Source organism: Tauraco erythrolophus, chromosome 17 (genome assembly GCF_009769465.1).
Source record: "Tauraco erythrolophus isolate bTauEry1 chromosome 17, bTauEry1.pri, whole genome shotgun sequence".
NCBI classification, from domain to species: domain Eukaryota; kingdom Metazoa; phylum Chordata; class Aves; order Musophagiformes; family Musophagidae; genus Tauraco; species Tauraco erythrolophus.
This window is the reverse complement of record NC_141481.1, coordinates 16,118,550-16,141,624: the sequence shown is the minus strand read 5'-3', so window position 1 is coordinate 16,141,624 and position 23,075 is coordinate 16,118,550. Positions and strand designations below refer to the sequence as shown.

Sequence of the window (23,075 nt, the reverse complement as noted above, 5' to 3'; positions counted from 1 at the left end):
AGAGGCAGCGCTCGCTGATTGAGAAGGTGTCACCGCAGCGTAGAGTAGCGACAGAAATGGAAAGGTCCTGTTAGCTGCAGGGTGGGAGCTCAGAGACGTCTCTGCTGTGACAGCAGAGCAGATGTTTGGGGAGTGCTGCTCCCCACGCCGGCTCTCGCTGCACCGGGTCCTTGGCCCACACCGCCGAGGGATGTCGGTGCCCGCGCAGACACGTGCTGGTGATTGCTGCGGGTGCTGGCTGGGCACGGCCCAGGATTTAACCAGCAGCTCAGGCACGGGCAGAGCCTGGCAGGTGGCACCGCAGCATTGGCCGAGGGGGTTCGGTACAGCCCCGCTCCGCGAGGCTGAGCAACGCTGCCGGGATGCCGGGAGCGCTGCCGAGGCAGCCTGCGGTGACGGGTCCGTGCGTCTGCTTGTGCAGCAGAGCCAGCTTGCTCCTTGTGCAAACCGTTTGGAGTGAAACCAATAAACACTGAGCTCTCTGTGCCTGCACTAGTGAGCTGAGCCTCATTGCACATCTCTCCTCTTCGCCTCCCCGTGCCCTATCTCTGCTCCACAGCAGGAGCTGCCCACTGGCAGCTTGGCCATGGCCACCCGACCAGCAGGACAGGGCACCCATGCCCACCACTGACCACCTGGATGTGGCGGCCACAGCTCACCGTCCAGACGTGATGCCCACAGCCACAGGGAGCCATCCACACCCCTTGGTGCTGCAGCGCAGTGGTGAGCACCCACCGCCGGGCACTAGCGCCGTGCAGGCTCGTGGTGGTTGCTATCACCGCAGCCACTACCCTGGGTCATGCTGGGTCTGAACACAACCCTGCTTTCCACCCAGCCTGGCAGCGTGCACCCCACAGTGTCCAGTCCGGCTGGGGGTGAGAGTGGGTGGGGGCCACAGTGCATCACGGTGGGCATGAACTTGGTCAAATATCCCCAGAAGCTTTGCTGGAGAGAGCTGGATCCAGTTCTGCCCCAGCTGGTCCTGCACCAGTGCCCCTCAGTGGCACCAACGGGTGCTCCTGCTTGTCCCCCACGCACACAGGATGGGCCATCTCTGACTTCCTGCACTGCCTGCGAGTCCCACGCCACGGGAAGACCCGTCCACCCAGATACAGGCTGGCCACTCTCCAGCACCTGAACAAAGCGGCTTCCTCTGCCCAGGGTGTATTTTTGACACAAGAAAAACGTTCCCTCATACAGCATCTGAGCCTTGCAGGTTTTTCCTGCCTTTAATAGGCCCAACTGGCTGAGCTTATTCAGAATACAGGTAGAAAATACATTCCAGCAGCAAGGTACATTGTCCTAAGGAAGTGGTTAAAACTTTTGCAGGGCTGTTCACGCTTGTCCTGCCAAGCTCCACCTTGGCAAAGCCACGTCGTGCCATGCTTGCTCTAGGTTGGAGATCATAGATGTGGCGGTGCCCAGCCCACCCAGCCAGCAGACACAGACTCCCCCCAAAGCAGTGAGAGCTGCAGCTTTCCACCTGGTGCCTGCTGGTACTGCGGGGCAGAGTTGCCTGGCACTGCAGACCCACCTCCCGGGCAGACTGGACACAAAGGGAATTCAGGCATCAGCCATACTCCTGAGCACACCTGGCCACAAATGGGACGTGAGCAGGAGGGACGACCCCAGGTCCTGCCCTGTCACCCCTGCGCTTCTCCCGTCTGGGGACCAGGTTCTCCCCCACTGCTCCCCACTCCTTGCATGGGCAGCAGCCCCTCGCGGCAGCGGCTCCACAGAGGCTCCCTTCATCTTGTGGCAGGACGTTTGGTCTTCTGTCCCCAAATGCCCCCTTGCTCTGCCTCCCCACAGGCTGGCAGGCTGCTGTGCAGCTGGAGAAGGCACAGATGGAGGAAAGAGCTTTCCAGGGGTCCAGGCTGTGCTCCCCAGCAGAAGGACAGGAGCCCGGCAGGACAGAGCAGCAGTGGGCGAAGCGAGCACAGGGCTGAGCACGCAGCCGAGGTGGGAGGGTGCGGGGACCCCCAGCGGGTCTGGGACCTGCTGCAGCCATGGCACGGAGTAGCTGTCAGAGTCCGATGTGCCACGTGGATCGCAGCAAGGGATGAGTCAGGGCCCCTTCTGGGTTAGGGCGTTTCCTCTCCCCAGCAGCTCTCCACCTTCTTTTGTAATTCCAGAGCCTCATGATTGAACAAATAAAATGTCTCAAAAATGTTATCCTTAAACTGAATAAACCACGTCAGGAGGAATATTGGCTTTACTCCCTGTGGCTGAGCAGCCATGCAGAGCGCTCAGGCCCCAAGGAGCACTTGGGGGGTGTATCCTGCCCCTCGTGCCACAGCCTCCCCTCCAGGAATAACTGCGGATCACACAAAGACACCAGGGCTGCGGGGGCACGGCTCTCCCCAGCCCAGCCCTGCAAGACCTGGGGCAAACGCGGCCCCCCTGGCAGAGCTCTCCCTCTTGCACCGAGTCCAGCCCCAAGCGGCATCTCTAGGACCTTCTCCTGCCACCGAGTCCCCGTGTCTGGTGGAGCACAGCAGTAACCACACAGCTTTCCCCGCAGGGATATCCAGGGAAGGGAGACCAGGCAGCCCCACGAGCAGGTCCAGGGGAGCAGGACCTGAGAGTTGACGGGGAGGAAGAGGGAAGCCAGGCTGGCCTCCTCCATTGCCCAGGGAGCAGGATCCCAGTGCAACTTGGGGGAACTTAAAGCTCCCTCTGGCCAGGCGAGCTGGGAGATGCACAGCGGTATTTACTCTTCCTTCTGCATCCAGACAGGCTGGGCATTGGATCATGCACAGCAGAAACTCAGCCCTGGGGCACAGCAGCTCGTGGACCAGGACCAGGGACCGGGACCAGGGCCAGTGCTGTGGCAGCCGCGGGGTCAGGGTGGGCACCACCGTGCAGCCCCCCAGCTCGGGGTTCAACTGCTGAGGCTGGTGCAAGGAGAGACGCAGCATCCTGCGGCACAGCCGTGCTGCCAGGCCCGGCGGGGGAGTTCAGTGGGGCGGGGGAAAAATGGATTCACAACGGGTAAACATCCATCCATCCATCCATCCATCCATCCATCCATCCATCCATCCATCCATCCATCCATCCGTCCATCCATCCGTCCATCCGTCCGTCCATCCATCCATCCATCCATCCATCCATCTGTCCGTCCGTCCATCCCCCGGGAGAAGAGCAGGGAAGAGCCAGAGAAGGGTATTCTGAGACACGAGGACGAGGGAAATTATTTTGGGGATGGAGCCCGGCGAACGGCTCTCCCTCCTCCTCCTCCTCCTCCCCGACCCGCCCCGCCCTCCCCGGTGCGGCCCGTGGCAGCGAGCGGCGGTGAGTGCGCGGGGCGGCGGGGCCGGGCGACCCCCGGCCCGGCGCGGGGGCTGCGCGGAGACTGCGCGGGGGCTGCGCGGGGGCTGCGCGGCGGCGGTGCCGGCAGAGCCCGCTCCCGGCGACCCGCGCTGAGCCCCGCAGCTCCGCTCGGCTCCGCGGAGCCCCGCCGGGAGCTGGGCCGCCTCCCCGGGCCGGCCGGACCCTCGTCCCCATCCCCGTCCCTTCTCACCCGCCCCCGGCCCGGCACGGGGGTCCCGCCGCCCCCTTCAGCTCGGAGCGGGGCGGGGGGCTGCCGGGGTCGCCGCCCGGTCCCTGCTGCGCCGCGGAATTCCGCCCCGCTCCTGCCCTGCCCGGACTGTCCAGCTTGGGGGGTGGGGGGTAGTTTTTTCCTTGTTTTCTCCGATTTCTGGTGGGTTTCCCTCTGTCCCGCCACACAGGAGCTCCCCCCTGTGTTCCTCCTCCTTTCTCCCGCCTTGAGCCGAAATGGGGAGAGACCGTGGAAACAGGGCATCCGGGGGGCTGCGGAGGGGAGAAGCTGGCACAGTTTCTTTTTCTTCGGAAGCTTGGCAGGAGCAAGAGTCTGCCAGAGGGAGGATGTTGAGAGTGATTTTGGGAATGATCTGTGCCAGAAAGGGAGCGGAGACCTTTTTGATGCTGACCGTCACAGCGGAGAGAGCAGCCCCGGGCTGGCACGTGTGCCCTTCTGCAGCTTCTGCAGCCTGCGGGCGGATGGGCTCAAGGGCTGGCAGGGACAGGGAAAGGGAAGGGCGTTATGGGGCAGAGTGGCTCGGGGTCACCTCTCCATCGGGGTCTGTTTGTGGGATCACTGTCAGCTTCACGCTCTGGCGTTATTGCAGTTTCCTGCTCTTTGGGAGGCGATGTCCGTGGGCTGGCATCAGCTCGGGTGGCCGTGACAGATGGGAGCGTGCCAGCTCACTTGCACGCCTGGGTGTGTTGTGTCTGCAGCTGAAGGCTGTGATGCTACGGTCCTGCTGCAGCTGGCACTTCACCTCTAAGAGACTGCAGGTCCCCACCCGCGCAGCAGTCACCCCTTCGGGCTGCCGTGACCATCAGCCGTGGCTTTAAGCAGCCGGAGGGTTGGGTGCGTTCCTGATCCGTCAGCCCCGCGTGGATGCAGCCCCGCAGCAGGGAAGGAGGCAAGCCTCTGGCATCCGTGCCAGTAAACATTGCACGGGCTGGAAACCTCTGCGTGTCTGATCTCAGCTGGCCAAAGACTGCAAGGAGGTTGTCTAAACTCAGCAGGTGCTGGTAGGGCTGGAAACATCTCTGGAAATGGGAAAACAAATTTCTCAAATTTCTTTTTTTTTTTTTTTTTTTCCCCCCAAGCATCTTAGACTGTTAGTTCCTCCCTGCTGCTTATTCTGCAGACTTGTTCTGCATCTGCTGGAGCTGCAGCAGGGTTGGTGTGCGTGGTGGCCAGTGGAGCTGCTCTGCGATGCATTGTGACAAGAATCCAGCCAAACCCGTCTGCCCTCTCCTTCCCCACCCTCACCTTGGTGGAGAAGATGGTTATTGTCATCTTTAGTGCCATCTTGTGCTAACTGCTGTGGCATAAATTGGACTCAGGGAAATAACTATTAACACAGACACCACACGGCTTTCAGCGTTCACACAAGTCCCAGGATTTCGAACGCTGAGGACCGCTGGCTTTGTCCCCCTGCAGCGGCTCTTACACGTTTCGATAAACCTCTGACTAAACAGAGGGAGGAAAAAACCTGCGTGGCTTTAAGGCTGTTAAATGTCACTGGTGGGTTTCTGTGTATCCTAACGAGTTTTTTCTTCCCTCTCCCTCTTTTAAAGGAGCTGAGCTGGGAAATCTCTTATACAAGCCATGCCCTTCTCAGTCTGACTTTTGTAGGATTGCTGCTTTGCTTTGCAAACCAGAACTCCCCGAAGAAGTGTGCCTGCCTCTTCCAGTGCCTCTGCCAGTCAGCAGCCAGGTTGGAGGCCTAGCATTTTAGTCTTCAACAGCAGCTTCCTTCTGTGCTCTGTTTGTGGCTGCGAAAAGGACAAGCACCTCTCCTCTAAATTTGAACTGAAACAAAAATCCCAGCTTTCATCATGGCTGATGTCTGGCTGGTTGGATTGATGGTACTTGTGAACGTCTGGTTTTTCAAGGTTGCGGCTCAGAATCTCATCAAAAACCCCAGGGACCAGAAACCAGAGCATACCCTCTTGATTAATGAAGTCAATGCTGACAGCCCAGGAGAGGACACTTCTGAGTTTGTGGAGCTCTATCACACCAGCGGTCAAACAGCCTGCTTGGATGACTACTATCTGGTCTTCTACAATGGCAATGGAAACCGAGCCTACAAAGTTTTGAACCTCCATGGCCAAGTTACTAACAGCCAGGGGCTCTTTCTCATTGGCTCCTCTTCTGTGAACCCTGCTATAGTAATTCCTAAGAACACCATCCAGAATGGCCCTGACGCCATTGCTCTCTACTATGGAAAAGGGAACTACAAAGAGGGCATGAGCGTCACAAGTTATGGACTAGTAGATGCCTTGGTCCATAAGACTAAGAAGACAGACAGAGCAGATACGCTGGTCAGGGTACTGACCCCTGGCAGAGATGCTTTCCTGGAGGACTCCACCTTCAGGACCATGGATGAGTCAATAGAAAGGTGCCATGGTGTAGATTCTCAGTGGATCTTCCAAGTGGCCATGCCCACCCCAGGCACAGAGAACCACTGCATCCTAACTTCTCAGCTGAACGCATCTGCTGTCCTGATCAGTGAGGTCCTTGCTGCCTCTTCTTCTGAAGAGTTTGAGTTCATAGAGCTTCAGGGTCCTCACTCAACCATGCTGAGGGACGTTGTTCTGGTGCTGATCGATGGTCGGACCAAAGACATTTATTTCACCATGGATGTTTATGGCAAAACCTCACTGGATGGGCTACTTCTGATTGGTCCAGCACAAAGCAAAACTCCAGGTAAGAACCGCATTTTGATGACTACCTCAGAGCTGGGGGAACAATCAGCCAAGTTTGGGGCTGGAGGACGCTCTTGGTTGTTATTGTTGTTGGGCATTCTGAGAGATCAGTGAAAATGTGACTCAACTCAGTGGCAGATAAAAAAGCACATCAAATGTTAGAAATTATTGGAAAAGGAATTATATAAAGCAAATTAAATATTAGAAATTATTAGAGAAGAGGAAATAATGGAGGCCATCTTTTATGGCAGTCTGTAAGTTCGTGGTTTGCTTGTATCTTCAGTTGTGTCTTGCGCGGTACGATACCTTAATCTCAAAAAGTATATATTGGCAGTGGAGACGTTCAGAGAAGGTCAGCCAGGATGGACAGTGCTCTGGAAATGCTTCCACAGAAGAAGTAACTGAGTACACCCAGAAAAGGGAAAGCTTAGGAGGGCCCTGACAGAGGTTTCAGACATGGGAGTATCCTGGAGAAAGTGGACAGGTGTCGTGGTTCAGCCCGGCCGGCAGCTAAAGGCCACGCAGCCGCTCGCTCACCCTCCCCCACCCTCAGAGAATGGGGAAGAGAATTGAAGGGGAAAAGGGAAGGAGACTCGCAAGTTGAGAGAAGAACAATTTAATAATAGCGATAATATAAAAGTAATAATGGTAATAATAATATATGAATATATATTTGCAACAACATCTACAAACAAGTGATGCACAGGGTAATTGCTCACCACCTGGGGACCAACGCCTGTCCCATCCTGGCAAACGGTTCGGAAACACAGAAGCCCCGACAACGCAATCCCGGACGAGCGTAAAGCCCGGAAAGGGAGCGAGAGTGAGAGAGCACTCCAGGAGTCCGAGAGTGAGAGCTCCCGGAGGAGCAAAGGCCCTTCTTTCCAGTCAACCCTCCTCTATATACTGGGCATGACGTTGCATCATATGGAATACTCCATTGGCCAGTTTGGCCTCAATCCTAAATCTACGTACAAATCGTAAGGAGAGTTGTGGCCCCTCTGTCCCGGCTCTGCTCCCCCTTATCCTGCTGTGCTCCTGCACACTGGCAAGAGCACGGGAAGCTGGAAAGTCCTTGATGTCTCAGTGCCAGCTACAAACATCAGTGCGCTGTCAGCGTTCGTCTCGTAGTCAATCCCAGACTAAATCCAAACCAGAGAGCTCTTCTGGCTGCTGAAAAGAAGAACCAAGTCTGTCCCAGCAAACACCAGGACAACAGGGATCGATTGCTTACTCTTTCTCCTGGTTCAAGAACTAAAGGGCATCACAGAAGGTAGAAGGAGATGGTTTCAAGACAAGCAAGTGGAGGTGGTGTGTCTCACAGTGGTATTAGACCTTCAGAGCTCCCGGTGAGGGACCTCCTGGAGGTCAGAAGCCCACATGTGCCTTTGCTGCTTGGGAGGACACGGTTCAGCTCCCAGCCCTGTGGTCAGCCTGCCATGGGACCCTGACTGCACCACAGCTCCTTGAAGTGTCTCCCTTCTCTATGTGTAACGTGGTGGTCGTTCACTGCAGATACCTACTCTCTTCTGGAAAAAGCACAAGGACTTTTCTTCCGTTGTGCCATCTGCCAATGTAGGTCACACGTGTATCGGCTGTGTGACGCTGCAATCTGGACTTCCTCCCAACGTTCAAAATTTCTTCCAGGCCACCAGAGGAGGAAGAAATATCTTGTTATTTTGGGCACCTCAAAAGATTTTGGCAGCTGGAGACACTGACTCTGCAGATGTCTTGCATAATTCACTGACTCGTGATTTCTGAGTGGAGGAGTACACTCATCCCTTACAAAGCTGGTTCCCATGAAAATAAAAATACTTTTGCAACTAAAACTCTTTTTTTTTTTTTTTTAAAGCAGTTGAGCTCCTTTTTACAATTCAAACTGCTCCAAATACTCTCTCACCACAAGTAGATTGTCCAGGTAAGGAGCTCGGATTTTCTTACCAGGAAAGGTGCTCTGCTCTTGCCTCTGGGTGAGCTGGGGCTGCTAGTGGCCAGTAAGCTAAGCCAGATCAAAGCAAGTGATGCCAAAGCACAAGCAGCTTGCAGACTAAGCAGGAAATTCCTAAGGATCATGTTTAACTGTTCCTCAAGGCTCACCGAAGTCAAGGAGGTCATTGGAGATATGCTTTGGCACTTTTTTCCAATGAGGCTTTGTTAAGATGTCTCAAGCATACTGCACACGCATTTTTGTGGAAGGTTTTCCCCAAAAAACACCAAATGACTCTGTGTGATTACATTTTAATCATCTTAAAAGGATACTTTCATAGTGACTTCATGGTGAGCGCTCTGTGAGAAGTTGACTACTTGATTTAACCTGACCACTTCGAATTTGGGACAGAAGCTCTTAAAATGGCTCTGGTTCTTAGTCCTGTCTTTACTCGGCTTGTCTGCCTATCACTGCAGAGAACTTAAAGCTATGGGAGCACCAGAGCAGAAGTCCTCCCTTGACAGATGCCAGTGTGAAAACTTTCAGTTGAATCATCGGATGGTTTGAGTTGAAGGGACCTTTAAAGATCATCTGGTTCCATCCCCCTTGCCATGGGCAGGGACATCTTTCACGAGATTAGATTGCTCAAAGCTCCATCCAACCTAAGCTTGAACACGTCCAGGAATGGAGCATCCACAACTTCTGTGGGCAACCTGTTCCAGCATCTCACCACCCTCACCGCAAAACTTTCCTTCCTTATTCTTCTTGTCTAGATCTACCCTCTGTCAGTTTAAAATCATTACTCCTCATCCTATCAGCACAGGCTCTGGTAAAAAGTCTGTCCCCATCTTTCTTATAAGTCCCTTGTAAGTATTGGAAGGCTGCAAGAAGGTCTCCCCAGAGTCTTCTACACGCAGAACAACTCCAGCCTTTCTTAATGGGAGAGGTTCTTCCAGCCCTTGGATCATTTTAATGGCCTCTGCTGAACCCGCTCCAACAGCTCCATGTCTTTCTTGTGCTGGAACCCCCAGAGCTGGATACAGCACTGTGGGGGGGTCGTCTCATGTGAGCAGAGCAGAGGGGCAGAATCCCCTCCCTCAACCTGCTGGCCACACTTTTTTGGATGCAGCCCAGGATACAGTTGGCTTTCTGGGCTGCAAGTGCACCTTGCTGGGTCATGTCCAATTTTTCATACACCAGTCCTTCTCTGCAGGGCTGCTCTCTACCCATTCATCCCAGGTGTAGGACCTTGCACTTGACCTTGTTGAACTTCATGAGGTTCACATGGGCCTGCTCCTCTAGCCTGCCAAAGTCCCTCTGGATGGTATCTCTTCCCTCAACTGTATCAAATGCATCACTCAGGCTGGTGTCATCTGCAAACTTGTTGAGGGTGCCCTCACTGCCTGTGTCGTTAATGAAGATATTCAACCATATGGGTCCCAATACGGACCCCTGAGAGACACCACTTGTTACTGATCTCCATTTGGGCATAGATCTGCAACTCTTTGGATGTGGCCATCTAGCCAATTCCTTATCCATTGAGTAGTCCATCCCTCAAACCTCTATCTCTTCAATTTAGAGACAAGGATGTTGTGTGGGACCGTGTCAAAGGCCTTACAGAAGTCAAGATAGATCAGTTTCTCTTCCATTATCCTCCAATGCAGTTGCTCCACTGCAGAAGGCCACCAGATTAGTCAGGCAGGGATAAAACAGTCCCCTGGCAAGGGGTGCATCAGGACTAAGGCACAGAACTGCCCCTTAGTGTGCAGGTGCCCTGGGGGCACTTCTCAAGGAGGAACCACTTCTCCTTAGTCTGTGCCTCTGCTGTGATTCCTCCTTTAAGGACTGTTCCCTGGAGCCATTTACGCAGGGGAAAGTATTGAAATGGCACCAGTTTGCTGGTTTTTAATAGCCTCAGCAGTTCCTCCTGGGTGCTGGGGAAACAGCTTGTGAAGGGAGCAGTAAGTATGAGGAAAGAAATTGAGAAGCTCATGAAATCGAGAAGCTCCACTAAACCTCAACCTTAATTCTGCACACTGGCATGTGGGGCTGCTGCTGAGCACGTGTGTGGGTATGTGTAGAGTGTTTGTGTTTGTAAAAAACATGGACTGTTAAACGATAGAATAAAATGTAAATTCTTAAATATTTTTGTGTATTATTGAAGTAGCTGCCACCTGAAACGTTAGTGGATTTTGCAGATCTCTTTTAGAATTAAAAATTGACTTTACTGTAGACAAAGTCACATCAGCACTTGCTTTCCAGTTCCCCTGCTTACGTATAAACCAGCTTCTCTGTTGGCAGAAGCAAAATAGCAGGACGAGCTCTGCTCAGATTTCCCCCTCCAGCCTCCTCCACGCTGCACATCTGGCCACGAATGGGGAAATTCCGACTGGGCGATCATGAGAAACGTTAGTGAGCAGAAAGATGGGGCAGCAGATGCCGAATTTGCAATAAGCAGCCAACCCCAGCCACTCTCTGAGTTCCTGTGTCCTGCTCTCCAGGACCGAAGAGGTGCTGGTTTCCTACATAGCAGGTGTTGCTCACGCGTTGCTTACGTGCCGTTGTCGTTCCTTTCCTTGCTGGTGTGCAGTGGATCTGCCCTTCCCAGAGAACATCACCCGTCCTGTCCTCAGAGGTGGCCCCAGTGCCATTGCCCTCTACAGAGGCAACAGCAGCAGTTTTGTCCCCGGGAAGGCGGTGCCAGTGACCAGCCTGTTGGATGCCTTCGTGTACACGACCAACGAGGAACCGGACCCTGAGCTGCTGGAGACCCTGACCCCTGGCAGACCTGCCTACAAGGAGAAATGGTGAGAGGCTTGTCGCTGGGCAGGGCTGGGAGGACAGTTTGGCAGCAGAGTCGTCCTTGCCTGCTGTCCCAAACCCTGGTCAAGACTGGAAGGCAAGTGCCACCTCCAGACCAGGGTCTCCTCATGGTGGTATTGAGTCCCGGCCTTTTTCCACCGCCTGGTCCGAGTTCGTAGGTGTCCCCTCTCCACAGCTGTCCTGGAGCAGCTGTACAGTTGCAGAGGGATTTTCTGACCAAATGATTATAAAATTCTATAATTTTAATAATTTATTATTTATAAAAATCTAATGGTTGATATTATAAATTTTCCAGTACTGCTTTCAACAAGAAAAGGTTTTTCTTAGATTCAGGATGGAATTTCAGGTCAAAATGAGGGCAAGGGAGGGACTTCAGTATTGCTCACCTGACCCGGGAGGAAATCCCTGCCCTGCATCATCCAGACCAAGGACTGGGAGCAGGTTACTGTTCGTTCTGGGCTGAGCCACTTTCTTTTCAGTTTTTTTTGTGGGTTAAGGGAAATGTTCGTAACCTCCGACTTCTGTGAGAACTGTTTCCTTCACATCTTAGGCATGCTCTGCTAACGGGAGAAAATGGACAACAGAGCGGGTGGAAGAGCAGAGGCAGCGAGGTGCCGTGCACATGAAGATGGGGTGGGCTGTGTAGAACCAGGCAGTAAGCCAAAAAAACCCTGGGCAAGCTCTGGTTGGTGCCTTTGATGGCAAAGCATCAGACTTGACCTCTGTCTGTAGCTGTCAACTAACTGACAACGTCCTGGCTCTGTAGCTGGAGGAGATTCACCCTTTCTGGATGGGCCTGTGAAAAGACCATTTGAGACTACAGTGGCATCAACTGCATCGGCAAAGGGTGTAGTTTACTCTCGTGACAGGGTCACCACTTATTCACAGCACATTCCTGTTCCTTCCGTTGCTCGTCTTCCTCCCACTGGTGAAACAAACTCTGCACTTGTCCCACGAGGAGGTGGTCTCCTTCCCTGAGGAGCTCTCAGCAGCTCTGCTCTGGGCAGCTCCTCACAGTGGGGCTTCATCCTCTTTGCCTTTGAGTTGAGGGCTCTTGCTCAAGCGTTTCATCCTCAGGTGCTGCCTTTCCAGTTTCTCTAGCTGCACCCCACCGTTCTTCCCAGTGGTCCCAGGCTGAGCACAAGTGTGTCTGTATTATCTTACCTGTCTTCAGACCAGTCAAAAAAGCAGCCAGTGCTAGGAGAGAAAGAGCTGGCTGAAGCCCATGCTCTTCTGCCTCAAGATTTAGTGAGCTCTTGGGCTTTCTTTTGAGACAAGGAGGCACCGATGAGCATGAGATATCTCTCCAAACCTTGTGAAGGGAGAAGACTGTAAGAAACTGCATGGTTTCATCCTCTGATGTGACCAGTGGGTGAAGAGCACTCAGGTCTCTGGCTGGCAGGTCATATTTTCTTTCATTTACATGTCTGTCTCTTGCAGGCACCAGCTGGCAGGTGTGTCCATGAGCCAGTGCAACTGCTGCTCTGTGGCCCGGGACTCCTTGTCCTTTGTCCTCAGCAGGCCCACCCCTGGCAGGGTGAATGATTGTCCCAGCAAACGCTTCAGCCAGACTCTCTCCGTCTGCCTTCATGTCGCAGGTGGGTGTTAGTTATTTCTGCTCCTGTCGGCAGGACCTCCTAAGGACAAGAGCATGTGCACAAAGCCAGAGCTGTCCAGGAAGACCACCTGGAGTCGTGCTGGGTTGTGTGAACGTAACACCGAAGGAAACACAACTAGGACATCTGAAAATTTTCCGTAATAATTTTTCTTCATAGCAGCCCATGCCCACCTGAGCTTCTCCAGTCTTCATTCCCACATAGAATCGTAGAATCATAGAATGGTTTGGGTTGGGAGGGACCTCAAAGATCATCCAGTTCCAACCCCCCTGCCATGGACAGGGACACCTTCCACTACACCAGGTTGCCCAAAGCCTCATCCAACCTGGCCTTGAACACTTCCAGGGATGGGGCAGCCACAACTTCTCTGGGCAACCTGTGCCAGTGCCTCACCACCCTCAGAGGGAAGAATTTCTTCCTTAGATCTCATTGAAATCTCCCCTCTTTCAGCTAGAGGGTTCTACATCCAGCTGCTCAGGGCAGAGATAAGCTATTTCAGGCCCTCTGAGTGATATCAGGAGCTGAGCTGCACCCATCCGAGAATGAGCTGGATCCTGTGACCGAGGTTGCACTGGCTGGGTAACAGGTGACTTTTTTTTTTTGCCCCTAGATTGCCAGGAGTGGCTCCTGAAGCCAGAAGAGATTCTGATGACTCTGGTCCAGGCCCTTGATGAATCCTGCAGCTGTGGAGTCTCTGCTGCCTACTTCAAAGGTGAGCTGGGCAGGAGCAGGGCAGTCCAGGGACCACCAGTGGTTAGTGCCTGTTCACTTTTGATTTTCAGCCCCGTGTTCCCTGTTGCGTTGTGTCCTCCTGGCTGAGATCGCAGCTGATTTGAACTCGGTGCTGATGACAGAACTGCTGAGTGCGAGGCAGAGCATGTGCCTAGGTGCTGCTCTTCCATGCTCCGCAGAGCCCTCCCATCTGCAGCTCCACCAACGCGCACCAGTGCCCATCTGCAAGACCACCATCTATTTTGGCCTTGAGCATTTGCAGTCAGACACATGTGGCAACAGGGCTGACATCTCGACTAGGAGTTTGTTGCCTGCCTGACCTGATGATCCGTAGGCACCAAGCCAAGTTGCAGCAGAAATGCAAGTGCACTTACTGCTCTGCGTTGCGTTTCTGAGATCCCCACTAGGTTGATGCGCGAGCGTGACGAGGACATGCAGACCCACCAAGAGCAGTGCCATGGCTCTGCAGCCTGCGTTGGCAGCGGCGTTATGTTTAGCTTATGTTTGGACACCCCCCAAAGAGACCGTTCTGTCCGCTGTTGGGACTACAAGGCATCAGAAGGATGAAGACAGTATCTCGGTGTGCCATGTGGCTTGGTCCCAGGATGCCCCCTGGCACAGGCAGAGCGCATGGCATCATGTGGATGGTGTGCACTGCCCTGAGTCAGTCTGAGCAGGAGGGCAGCGATGGTAGAGATGAGCTGGTGAACTCCATGTCTCTTCCAGGAGAAAGTGGGTCTTTGGTGGTGTGGGGAAACTGAGGCAGTTCTCTGCTTGCCTCTGCAGAGCCAAAGGCAGCCTGCCAGGACCTGGGGCTTGTGTTCACCGCTCTGCTAACTGCTAAGTCAGAGGACCAGCTGAGCAGCCTGCTGCTAGCCTTCAAGGCCTTCCTAGAGACACCCAGACTTGTGAGTTTTGATGGAAGCAACATCACAGCAGAAAGCTCCTGCTTCAAGGATATTAATGTGCCAGACCTGCCTCCAGGTACCGGTCATCATTCTTGCAGGTTGGGGAATATGATGCATTTGAGGATGGACATGTGGATCTAGCTCTTCCAGAGGAGGGAGATGTCCCTCTCCCCATTTCCCCAACTCCAGCAAAGATCCCCTCCAATTCCATCATAGTTACTCGAGCCCATGTTGCTCATTGTCTGGAACAGCAGCAAGCCCTGTTGTTAGAGCCAGTATGAGCCAGAGTATTGCCAGGGCTCTTCCAAGGAGTCTCGAGCAAGCAGATGATAAAAATCTGAGCCAGCACCCTCAGTGCTCTGCTGAATTTCGTCTCGCCCCAGCAAAAGAGCGTGCAACGTTGTGTTATTTCCCTGGGGCTCATGCATTCATGACATTTTTGCTTTCCAAGGTGTCCCATCAGAGATACCCAAAGGGACTCAAGAGCCTTCTGCGCAAGGGGCCAAGCTGCTCATCAACGAGGTGAACCCAGACAACCCAGGGGCAGGAGAGGATGCAGAATACATTGAACTCTTCTACACAGGACGGACACGCTTTGACCTCCAGGGATATTGGCTGGTCCTCTACAACGGTAAAAATAGCCGGGCCTACCGGGTGTTGGACCTGTCGGGCCACCACACAGATGAGCTGGGTTACTTCTTGGTGGGGAGCAGCGCCGTGCGCCCAGCACCGATGATCAGGCTGCCCCCCAACACCATCCAGAACGGGGCGGACGCTGTGGCTCTCTACTACAGCAACACCATCCTCTACACGGTGAACATGGCCGTGACGGCAGAAGGGCTGGTGGACGCTGTGGTGTACACGTCCCGAATGCCGGAGAAGGCAGACCAGCTGGTCACAGTGCTGGTACCAGGGCAGGGGATCCTGTACGAAAATGATTCTCACAGCACCGAGGATGAGTCTCTGAGCCGCTGCCACAGCCTGAGTGCAAAACTCCAGAGCAGCTTCCAGGTGGGTGGATGGAGATGTCCTTTCTCTGTCCATAGTCACTGGGAGGGTAGAAGTCTGTTCTCCATCCAGAGTCACTGGGAGGGCAGCGGTCGTGTTTCAATACACCCTTTATCTGGGAGAGCGGGGCGTTCTGGTGAGCCACATCTGCCTCCTGCCATCTGCTGATGCTCTCACCAGCCCTCACCTCCCTGCCCCCTTCGCCTGCCGTTGTTGGCCAGGTAACAGCTCCCTGCCCTGTGCAGCGTGGCTCAGAACCAGGAGAACATGGCTCACATGCCACCAACCCCAAAACCAGGGAGTCTGCTTTTAGGCAGCATCCTGGACTCTCGAGATACCCCGAGCCAGATGTGGAGCCACCTCTTCACCCCAGCTTGTTTGGTGCTGCCTTTGGGATGTGTGGTACAGCACATCATGGCCATGAAGCCCACCTTGCTGCAGGGCCAATGTGTGAAGGACATTCCTCGACTGCTGGTGTGGTCGATCTGCGTTAATTCATTTGAACTGTTCCTTTTTGTTGCAAAATGTCTGGTTTCAGATGGTCCCCCTGAAGGAACATGACAGAGTATGTATGCAGGTCCTGCACAAGCTGGGTAAGGGAGGGCTTGGCTGCTGCACTGGTGATACCTGCTGGGATTGGGCCAGCACAGAAGTGTGCTCTGGTCCAAAACTGGGGCAATAAAACTGCTCTAGAAGCTGAAGAGGTCTGCTGGCAGGAGGGAGGTGTGTTTGTGGTGGAGGAGGACCTCAAGGAAGCGATGCCGTGGACTGGAGACGCAAGTGTAGAAGTGCTCCCAACAGTAGGGAAAGAGAATTGTTCCCAGTCCTGAGGGTGGGAGCGAAGGCAGTGATGGAGATGTGTGGTGATGGGGCCTCGCAGTCAGGACAACCCTTCAAAAGATGGTGGGAGTGAGGAGCAGCTCGCATGAGGCAGAACCACTGCATCCTCTTTGGGCCTCACCAGGGAGCTGTGGGAGGCACAAACGAGAGGTACCGCCGTGAGCAGCTGTCACACCACCTGAAGAGATGGGAGCAGCAGTGGTGGCAGCAGCTTCTCTGTCTCCCTGCAGGTGACCACGGTGACACCGCTGCGGGAGAACCTCTGCAGCAGGTCCTCAGCGCTGGTCCCTCCTGCCGTCCGCATCAGTGAGCTGTGCCTGGCCAGTGGTGTTACCCCCTGTGGCTTCATCGAGCTGGAGGGGAAGCCCGGCACCAGCCTGGGAGGGCTCAGCCTGGTCTTCTTCTCGGGGAAGGAGGGCAAGGTGCATGCCAGCGTCCCACTGAGGGGCACTGTCGGAACCACGGGGCTGTTTGTGTTTGCACTGGACGGAGGGCACGGGAATGGTGAGGCTGATGTCACAGACCTGGTGGGCACATGGTTGAGTGGCTTTGAGGAATGGGATGGAGAAGGGTGCATGGTGTGGGGAACGACTCTTCCTTGCCGTTCCTGTCCTTTATTCCCCCTTTTTCTCTCTTTGTTCTGCCTGGGCTGTTCCGTCACACTCCAGCTGAGAAGGTGCCTCTGCTGAGCTCCCTGTGCAGGGCAGAGGGACCAGGAGGACTGAAAGCTCCTCCTGCCAGTACCTAAACAAGGGGGCTTTCAGGAGAAGCAGGGTCCATCAGGGCTGCCAGGTGGTTCACTGATGCTTGCTGAGCCCTGCAGTGCTGCTGCCTCCTCCTCGTCCTGGGGTGGTGGTTCCTCTGTGCACTCATTTATCTTGATTTATTTTTTGTTCGCCTTAAATTCTGGCTGGACTGCGTGAAGAGGACTCTGTAGCTCAGAGGAACCTTGATCTTTTGGGAAACTTGTGTTCACGGCAAGCATTTGCTTCTTTATAGCTTTACTTGGCCTCAGTAACCGCCATTCTTTTGTCCCCTGTTTCTGTTCTTGGAGTTCTCCTCATTATCAGCTTGCCCTGTCAGGCTCAAGGCTCAGCCTAACGCTGTCTGGATGTTCACCCTACTTATTCCCCTGGCACTTCCAGATGGCACAAACCTGACTTTCAAGGACATCTCTGCTGTTAGTGAAGGCTCCAGCGCTATTGCTGTGTACAGCACCAGCTTGGTTCCTGGTGACACAGAGGCAACATCAGAGAACTTGGTGGATGCCTTGGTTTACACATGTGAGCCCAGCACAGCTGGAGGACACTTGGACTTCCTCGGACCACCTTATGCTGTGCCCTGCGAGGACGACAGGTGAGGTCGCTTCTCTGGGAGAATGTCTTTGGGTTCCCCACACCCAGAGCCTCCAGCTGGCACGTGGCAGAGCTTGCTGCCTTGTCCTGCCTCTGGGATGAAAAACGGAGAGGTGGGTAGTGCTTTGCAATGGAAAACATCTCCCTGCCCTTGGTGTAGGCAATTGAACTCTGTTCCTCACTGCTCGCTCCACTTGCTTCTCCCAAGGGATACGTACGGCATCACATGAAGGGGCGCAGCCCTTACAGACAGCAGCTGTATATGCTGCTTTGCCAAGTTTTTTCTTTAGGAAAAAAAAAAAACGATCAACAAACCAAACAGAAAAGGATATCCCTGTGAGCAGCAGAACAAAACAAAACCCGGCATCCCTTTCGCTCCCAGGTGGACTCAACGACAAACAGGCCTGAGCCTTTCTCTTGGTGGGAACACTAGCGGGGTTCCTCCTGTCCCCATGATCACCTCTGGTAACTAAATCTGTCCTGCTCAAGTCCTCTGCTCCCCCGTCCCATCTGGTGTGACAGGAGGTAGCCTTCCCTACGAGCATGGGTGCGCAGAGCACAGCCCCACACACGTGGTTTTCCTGGGAAACTGTCATCTCCAGCTTCTGGCTGGCTGAGACACGGTGCTGAAACCTCTCCAGGGTGGTTATTCGCAAGGCCAGGGCAGCGGATTGGTGGGGAGCTCACACGGGCTGACTCCAGGCAGCCTCTCTCAGTCCAGCCCTGAACGGCTGCACCCAGAAAAGCTGGTTCCTCACACTGGGACCAAGTTTCTAAGCCCTGGTGCGGGGAGAGAAGCAATAGGTTAGAGAAATGCAGGGGTAGATATTGTGTAGCTCGGAAAATTCCTTATCCTGGAGGACAAGGACTTAATTTTGAGAGGCTGGCTGTAATGAGGCAGCAATCTTACTCCTACAGAAGCCAGTCGGAACAAATAGTTTTGCTCTGGCCAAGCCCAGGTGTTTTCCAACTGGTGGGATTGGCTGGGCTCATCTCTGTGAAAGCTGATTTTGGCTCCATCTCCAGCAAACTCTCCATGATCCCCAGCAGCGTCAGGAACTGGGGCCCGGGGGTGGTCTGTGGATGGAGGTGGGAAGAAAGGTGTGTGCTGTGTTGGTGAGCTCTTGACTCCTCTTCCGGGGACAGGCCCGTGTCCTTGAGCCGTTGTGCCCACAGCAATGCCAGCACAGGGCTGCAGTTTGCCCTCTCGGACCCTACCCCTGGTCTGCAGAACAGCTGTCCCCAGGACACCTTCGCGGTGGATCTCCACCTCTGCCTCCTGACACACGGTGAGTGGAGCTGGCTGCCCACGCTGGGGCAGGGCAGGAGGGACGGGAGGCTGACCCCATCTTCCCATGGCATGGGAGGGGGATACTGGCAGAGACCCTGCTGCCACCCAGTCCTGGAAGCAGACATGCTGGGGGAGCGCTGGTGCAGACACCTGTGTGTTGATGTGATGCCACCGACCCAAAAGGGCAGCACGTGCTTGTATGAAGGTGGCCACGTACTTCGTTTGAGACGTCTCTGCTCAGACGGGGCTGTGCCCAGCTCTTGGGGTTTCTTTCTGCAGCATTAGGTTGGCAGCAATGGCAGGAGATCCCCCCCCCGGGGTCTCTTGTGATGGCACGGGCACGGTCAGGGAAACCACCAGCAAACCCTCCTGTCTCAGCCTGTCCGCAGGAACAAAGCGGTGTGGCTCAGTCCTGATTCTGGAGCCAGCAAGCAAAAGTACAGTGGGATCTCCAGCCCCTGCAGAGGCCATGCTTGGATCAGCTTGGGGCAGTCAAGACCTGGGTAAAATGAAACGGAGGTGGACCTCTCCTCCCTCTCCCAGCACAAGAGATCACTCTATACTGGCCCATGTGGTGGGACATGCCTCTTCCCCACTCCCCTGGGAGGCTGGCAAAGGAGTGAAGCTGGCGTACGTGGTGGTAGAAGGCCAGAAGTGAAGACTCACCCTCTAGGAGAGGGGCAGAGGAGGAGGGGATGCAGAGGAGGGTGGGATGCAGGCTCTGGAGGAGCTTTGCTCCTGAGCTCAGGTGTGACACTAAGAGTTTTGGAAGGGGCACACAGGTGGGAGCTTATTAACAGCCCTGAGCTGCACTCAGAAAACCATGTCTCCTTTTCCTCTAGACTGTTCCATGTGGACCCTGCACCGCAGGAGAATGCTGGAAAGCTTGGGCAGGGTCTTGGTGAGCTCCCTAGAGGAGAAGTGCTCCTGTGGCGTCTCTGAGCTCTACCTGCAAGGTTGGTGCCCCACGCTGCTCACCCAGTTTGCAGTGCCCTCCATCCTCACCCATCCACAGCCGCTCATCATCAGGATGGTCCCTTCTCAAGCCAAACTTGCAGCCTTGCACGCAAGTGAGGGGAATTGGAGGAGCAGTGGTGGGTACGTGGGATTTCAGCAAGGAGAGCAGGAGAGGGTCTGGGGCGGGCTGCTTAACTAGAGGAAGGGTGAGCTAGAGGGACCGTGAGGAATGCGAGTCTCTGATGATGCCTTGAGACGTCTGCTGGACAAACTGGATATCCTAAACCTGCAAAGCAAAAAGCCGTTTGCGCTCTAGAGGACGCTGGTTCTCAACTCTTTCTCTATCCGACTCCTTCAATGTCCTATACTTTTTTGAAGTACCTGGACCAAAAACTCACTTCTGGAAGTCTTAGGGACCTACAGCTTTTGAGGGATGGGAAGAAATGTTTCCTATTTTTGGCTGGTTTTGTAAGGAAAGGAAGGCTTTGCAGCCATGCTTTGTCTCCCTTGCCCAAACATCTTTTTGACCCTTTGAACAATTGCAGACAACTCTCTGCCAATGGGTAGAGATCGTGAAGTTATGAAGTGTAGTATGAAGTATTCTGCTGGGTTGGGTGGACAACTCCGAGTCCCTTTGGTCACCAAAAGAAAGGTTGAGCATGTGCTCAACTTGCCTGTGATACAGCGTGGCGGCATGATCTCAGAGAGGTGGGGAGAAGAGGGTGAAGAGCATGGGAGCAGGAGGGTGTTACTGGAGCAGGGCACGAGGTCATGGGAGCAATGTTTTCCCAAACAGCCGGAGGTTTTCCGACCACCCGAGACCCACTGTTGTTTCTCTGCAGAGCTGAACCTGACATGTGTGGGCTCCTTGGTGAAGGTCTGGGGCCAGGTGTGGGCTCGGGAGCTGGAGCAGCAGCAGTCCATCAAGACCTGGCGCCAGGGCCTCCTGGCCAGCCCCCACCCCTTCTCCGTGGATGGCGGAGTGCTGGAAACCAGTCCCGACTGCGTCGCCCCAAAAAATGCACCGTCTGTGTCACGCAGCGGTGGTGAGTAGGAGGCAAAGCTGAGCACAGCTCCTCCGGTGTGATGGGGTAGTCGGCCCCGTCACGCCAATACCACTGGAAGTTTGGGTGTCTAATTCTTCTCGTGAGACCGGGCTCCACCGGGGAGCCCCTTGCTTTTGGAGCTGTTGGACACACAGCCCAGAAGGCATGAAGCCCAATTGCTCAGAGCAGCAGCTGGAGCTGACCAGAGCCGGCACGCTGCGGGGGTGCAGCCAGGGGGTGGGAAGGTGGCTCTCCAGATCAGGAGGCTGGGACAACACAATCCATTGTTGCCCAGAGAAGCTGTGGGTGCCCCATCGCTGGAAGTGTTCAAGGTCAGGTCCGATGGGGCTTTAAGCAACCTGATCTGGTCAAAGATGTCCCTGCCAATGGCAGGGAGTTGGACCAGATGATCTTTAAACATCCCTTCCAACCCAACCCAGCCCAACCCAATCCATTCTGTGACTGTGATTCTATGACCTTCTGGTGGCACCCTGTGCTGGGAAGGGTCATGGCTACAACATTCCATCTCTGCCTTTGCACCCTCAGCCTCCTTTCAGGGCTGGGAAATAGCCCTGTTTGTCGTGGGATCTCTCCTGCTCATGTTCTTGTTGGTCAGCCTGGCATTTTACTTCATCAAAAGGTGAGGAAACCACCTTCACACCTGCCTTATATCGCCCACCCTCTCCTTCCTTGGTGCTTCCCTCTAACCACGGCGGGGGGACCTGCTCCTTTGCACGGGTGAACACCTACATTCAGATGCTGCATCCAAACACTCCAACACGTTGCTCCTAATTTTTGCAGCAAAGCCCCTTTGCTTTTGATGCAGCAGGCTGCAGGTTCTGCAGAAGGTTGCAATTACCACCAACAAAACCATGGATAATGCTAGGCGTGTCAGCGGACACCGGGTAAAGGCCACCAATCTTAGTTAGAACGTGCTGTGGTGGAAGAGCAGAGAGCTGAAGGCTCGTGGTACACAAGGGGCAGAGAGAGATGATGCTTTGGCCACGGGGCAGAGCTCTTCCTTAGGGCAGGGTGGAAGCAATGGGCAGTTTAGGATTGCCTTGATGGGAAACCGCTTCCACGTTATGACGTGACACCACTTTAAATTCCTTGGCGTTCCCTAAGGTTGTCCGCAGGCAAACAGCAGCTTAGCAGTCGGGCTGTGTGTCTGAAATCAGTGTTGCAGTGGGTGGGATGTTCAACCAGCCCAGGCGATTTGTTTCCATTAATTTTTACTGATGGTCTTTCATCGTTGGACAGGGGGCTGATGTTCAAGAGTTAGAAATGAGGAAAGTTCTTAAAATATGTTTAGGGAATAGAAAACTCAGTACGTATTTTTTTAAAGGAATTTAAAAACTGCCATAAGTCAGATTTAGGGAATCCCTTTCAGAAACCAGGGTGGTTTTAAATTGAGGTACATGTGCCAGGTGATGGCAGGTGTTCTGCTCCTGGTTTTCCCCAAAAAGGTCTGGTAGCACAGACCTCAGTCAGCTCTGCCTGCTGAGGGCGGCTCGTCCAGCCTCTTCATCCGAGGTGCAAAGCGGCGACGCAGATGAGCCGCCCTGTGCAAAAGAGCAGAGCGACTGATCTTCCTTTTTTTGTTTTTGCCCGTTGCTTTTCAGACATCCCCCAAATTACACCACCATCGAAATGACTGACCGCGGGGAGATTGCGGCGGATTCCTAATGCTCCCGGGAGCAGCTGCAGGGTCTGAGAGCGCTCAGGCCAGGCATGGGGCTTCGTGGGGGGCAGACTGGTTGTCCAGCTCCTGACCACTGGGATTGCTGCAAGGACCTGCAAAATGCCCAGGTGTATATATACACATATGTGTGTGTGTGTGTGTGTGTATACAAATGCTGAATTATTTTTACACTTCTAAATTTTGACCTCAGAGTAAAGGAGTTCGAAGAAACAGGCTGGGGACTACTTCTTCCAGGCAAAGTTTGTGCTGAGTATGGCGACCAGAAAGAAAGTAGCCTGCTGGTCAGGCTGGAAGGGCATCTTCTGCCCCCTCTCACAATTCACTGCTGGGTGATGAACCAAGGCCACCCCTCAGCAGAACTTTCCCCTTGGCAGGCAAGTCCAGTTTCTAGTCCCTCTGGACTCCACTGATGCAGTGAAAGTACCTCCACCTCCCTTGAGCCCTCCTTGTCCTGGCGGGTGAGGGCTTCTCAGCGTGGTGCCCCTCTCTGCTTGAGCAGCTCTGCATCACCAGCAGCCTGCACTGGGAGAGCCCGTGCTGCTGGGGACCACCACCAGAAGGACGTTGTGCCCAGAAAAAAGCGTTGAAGGAGAGATGAATACTCAGCTCATGCCCAAGCACAAC

The 23,075-nt window shown here is 54.4% G+C and overlaps 1 protein-coding gene across 1 annotated transcript; it reads left to right on the top strand.

The window, feature by feature from the left end:
• The first annotated feature begins 5,376 nt into the window (after positions 1-5,376).
• On the top strand, positions 5,377-22,435 carry LOC104375985 (uncharacterized). The gene is made up of 13 exons (XM_086622509.1): positions 5,377-6,247; positions 10,764-10,980; positions 12,437-12,594; positions 13,223-13,324; positions 14,131-14,328; positions 14,704-15,263; positions 16,331-16,604; positions 17,246-17,456; positions 18,602-18,744; positions 19,589-19,702; positions 20,546-20,749; positions 21,296-21,389; positions 22,372-22,435. Exons 1-13 carry the CDS (start codon positions 5,377-5,379, stop codon positions 22,433-22,435), a joined length of 3,210 nt encoding a protein of 1,069 aa, XP_086478635.1.
• Positions 22,436-23,075: the final 640 nt, after the last annotated feature.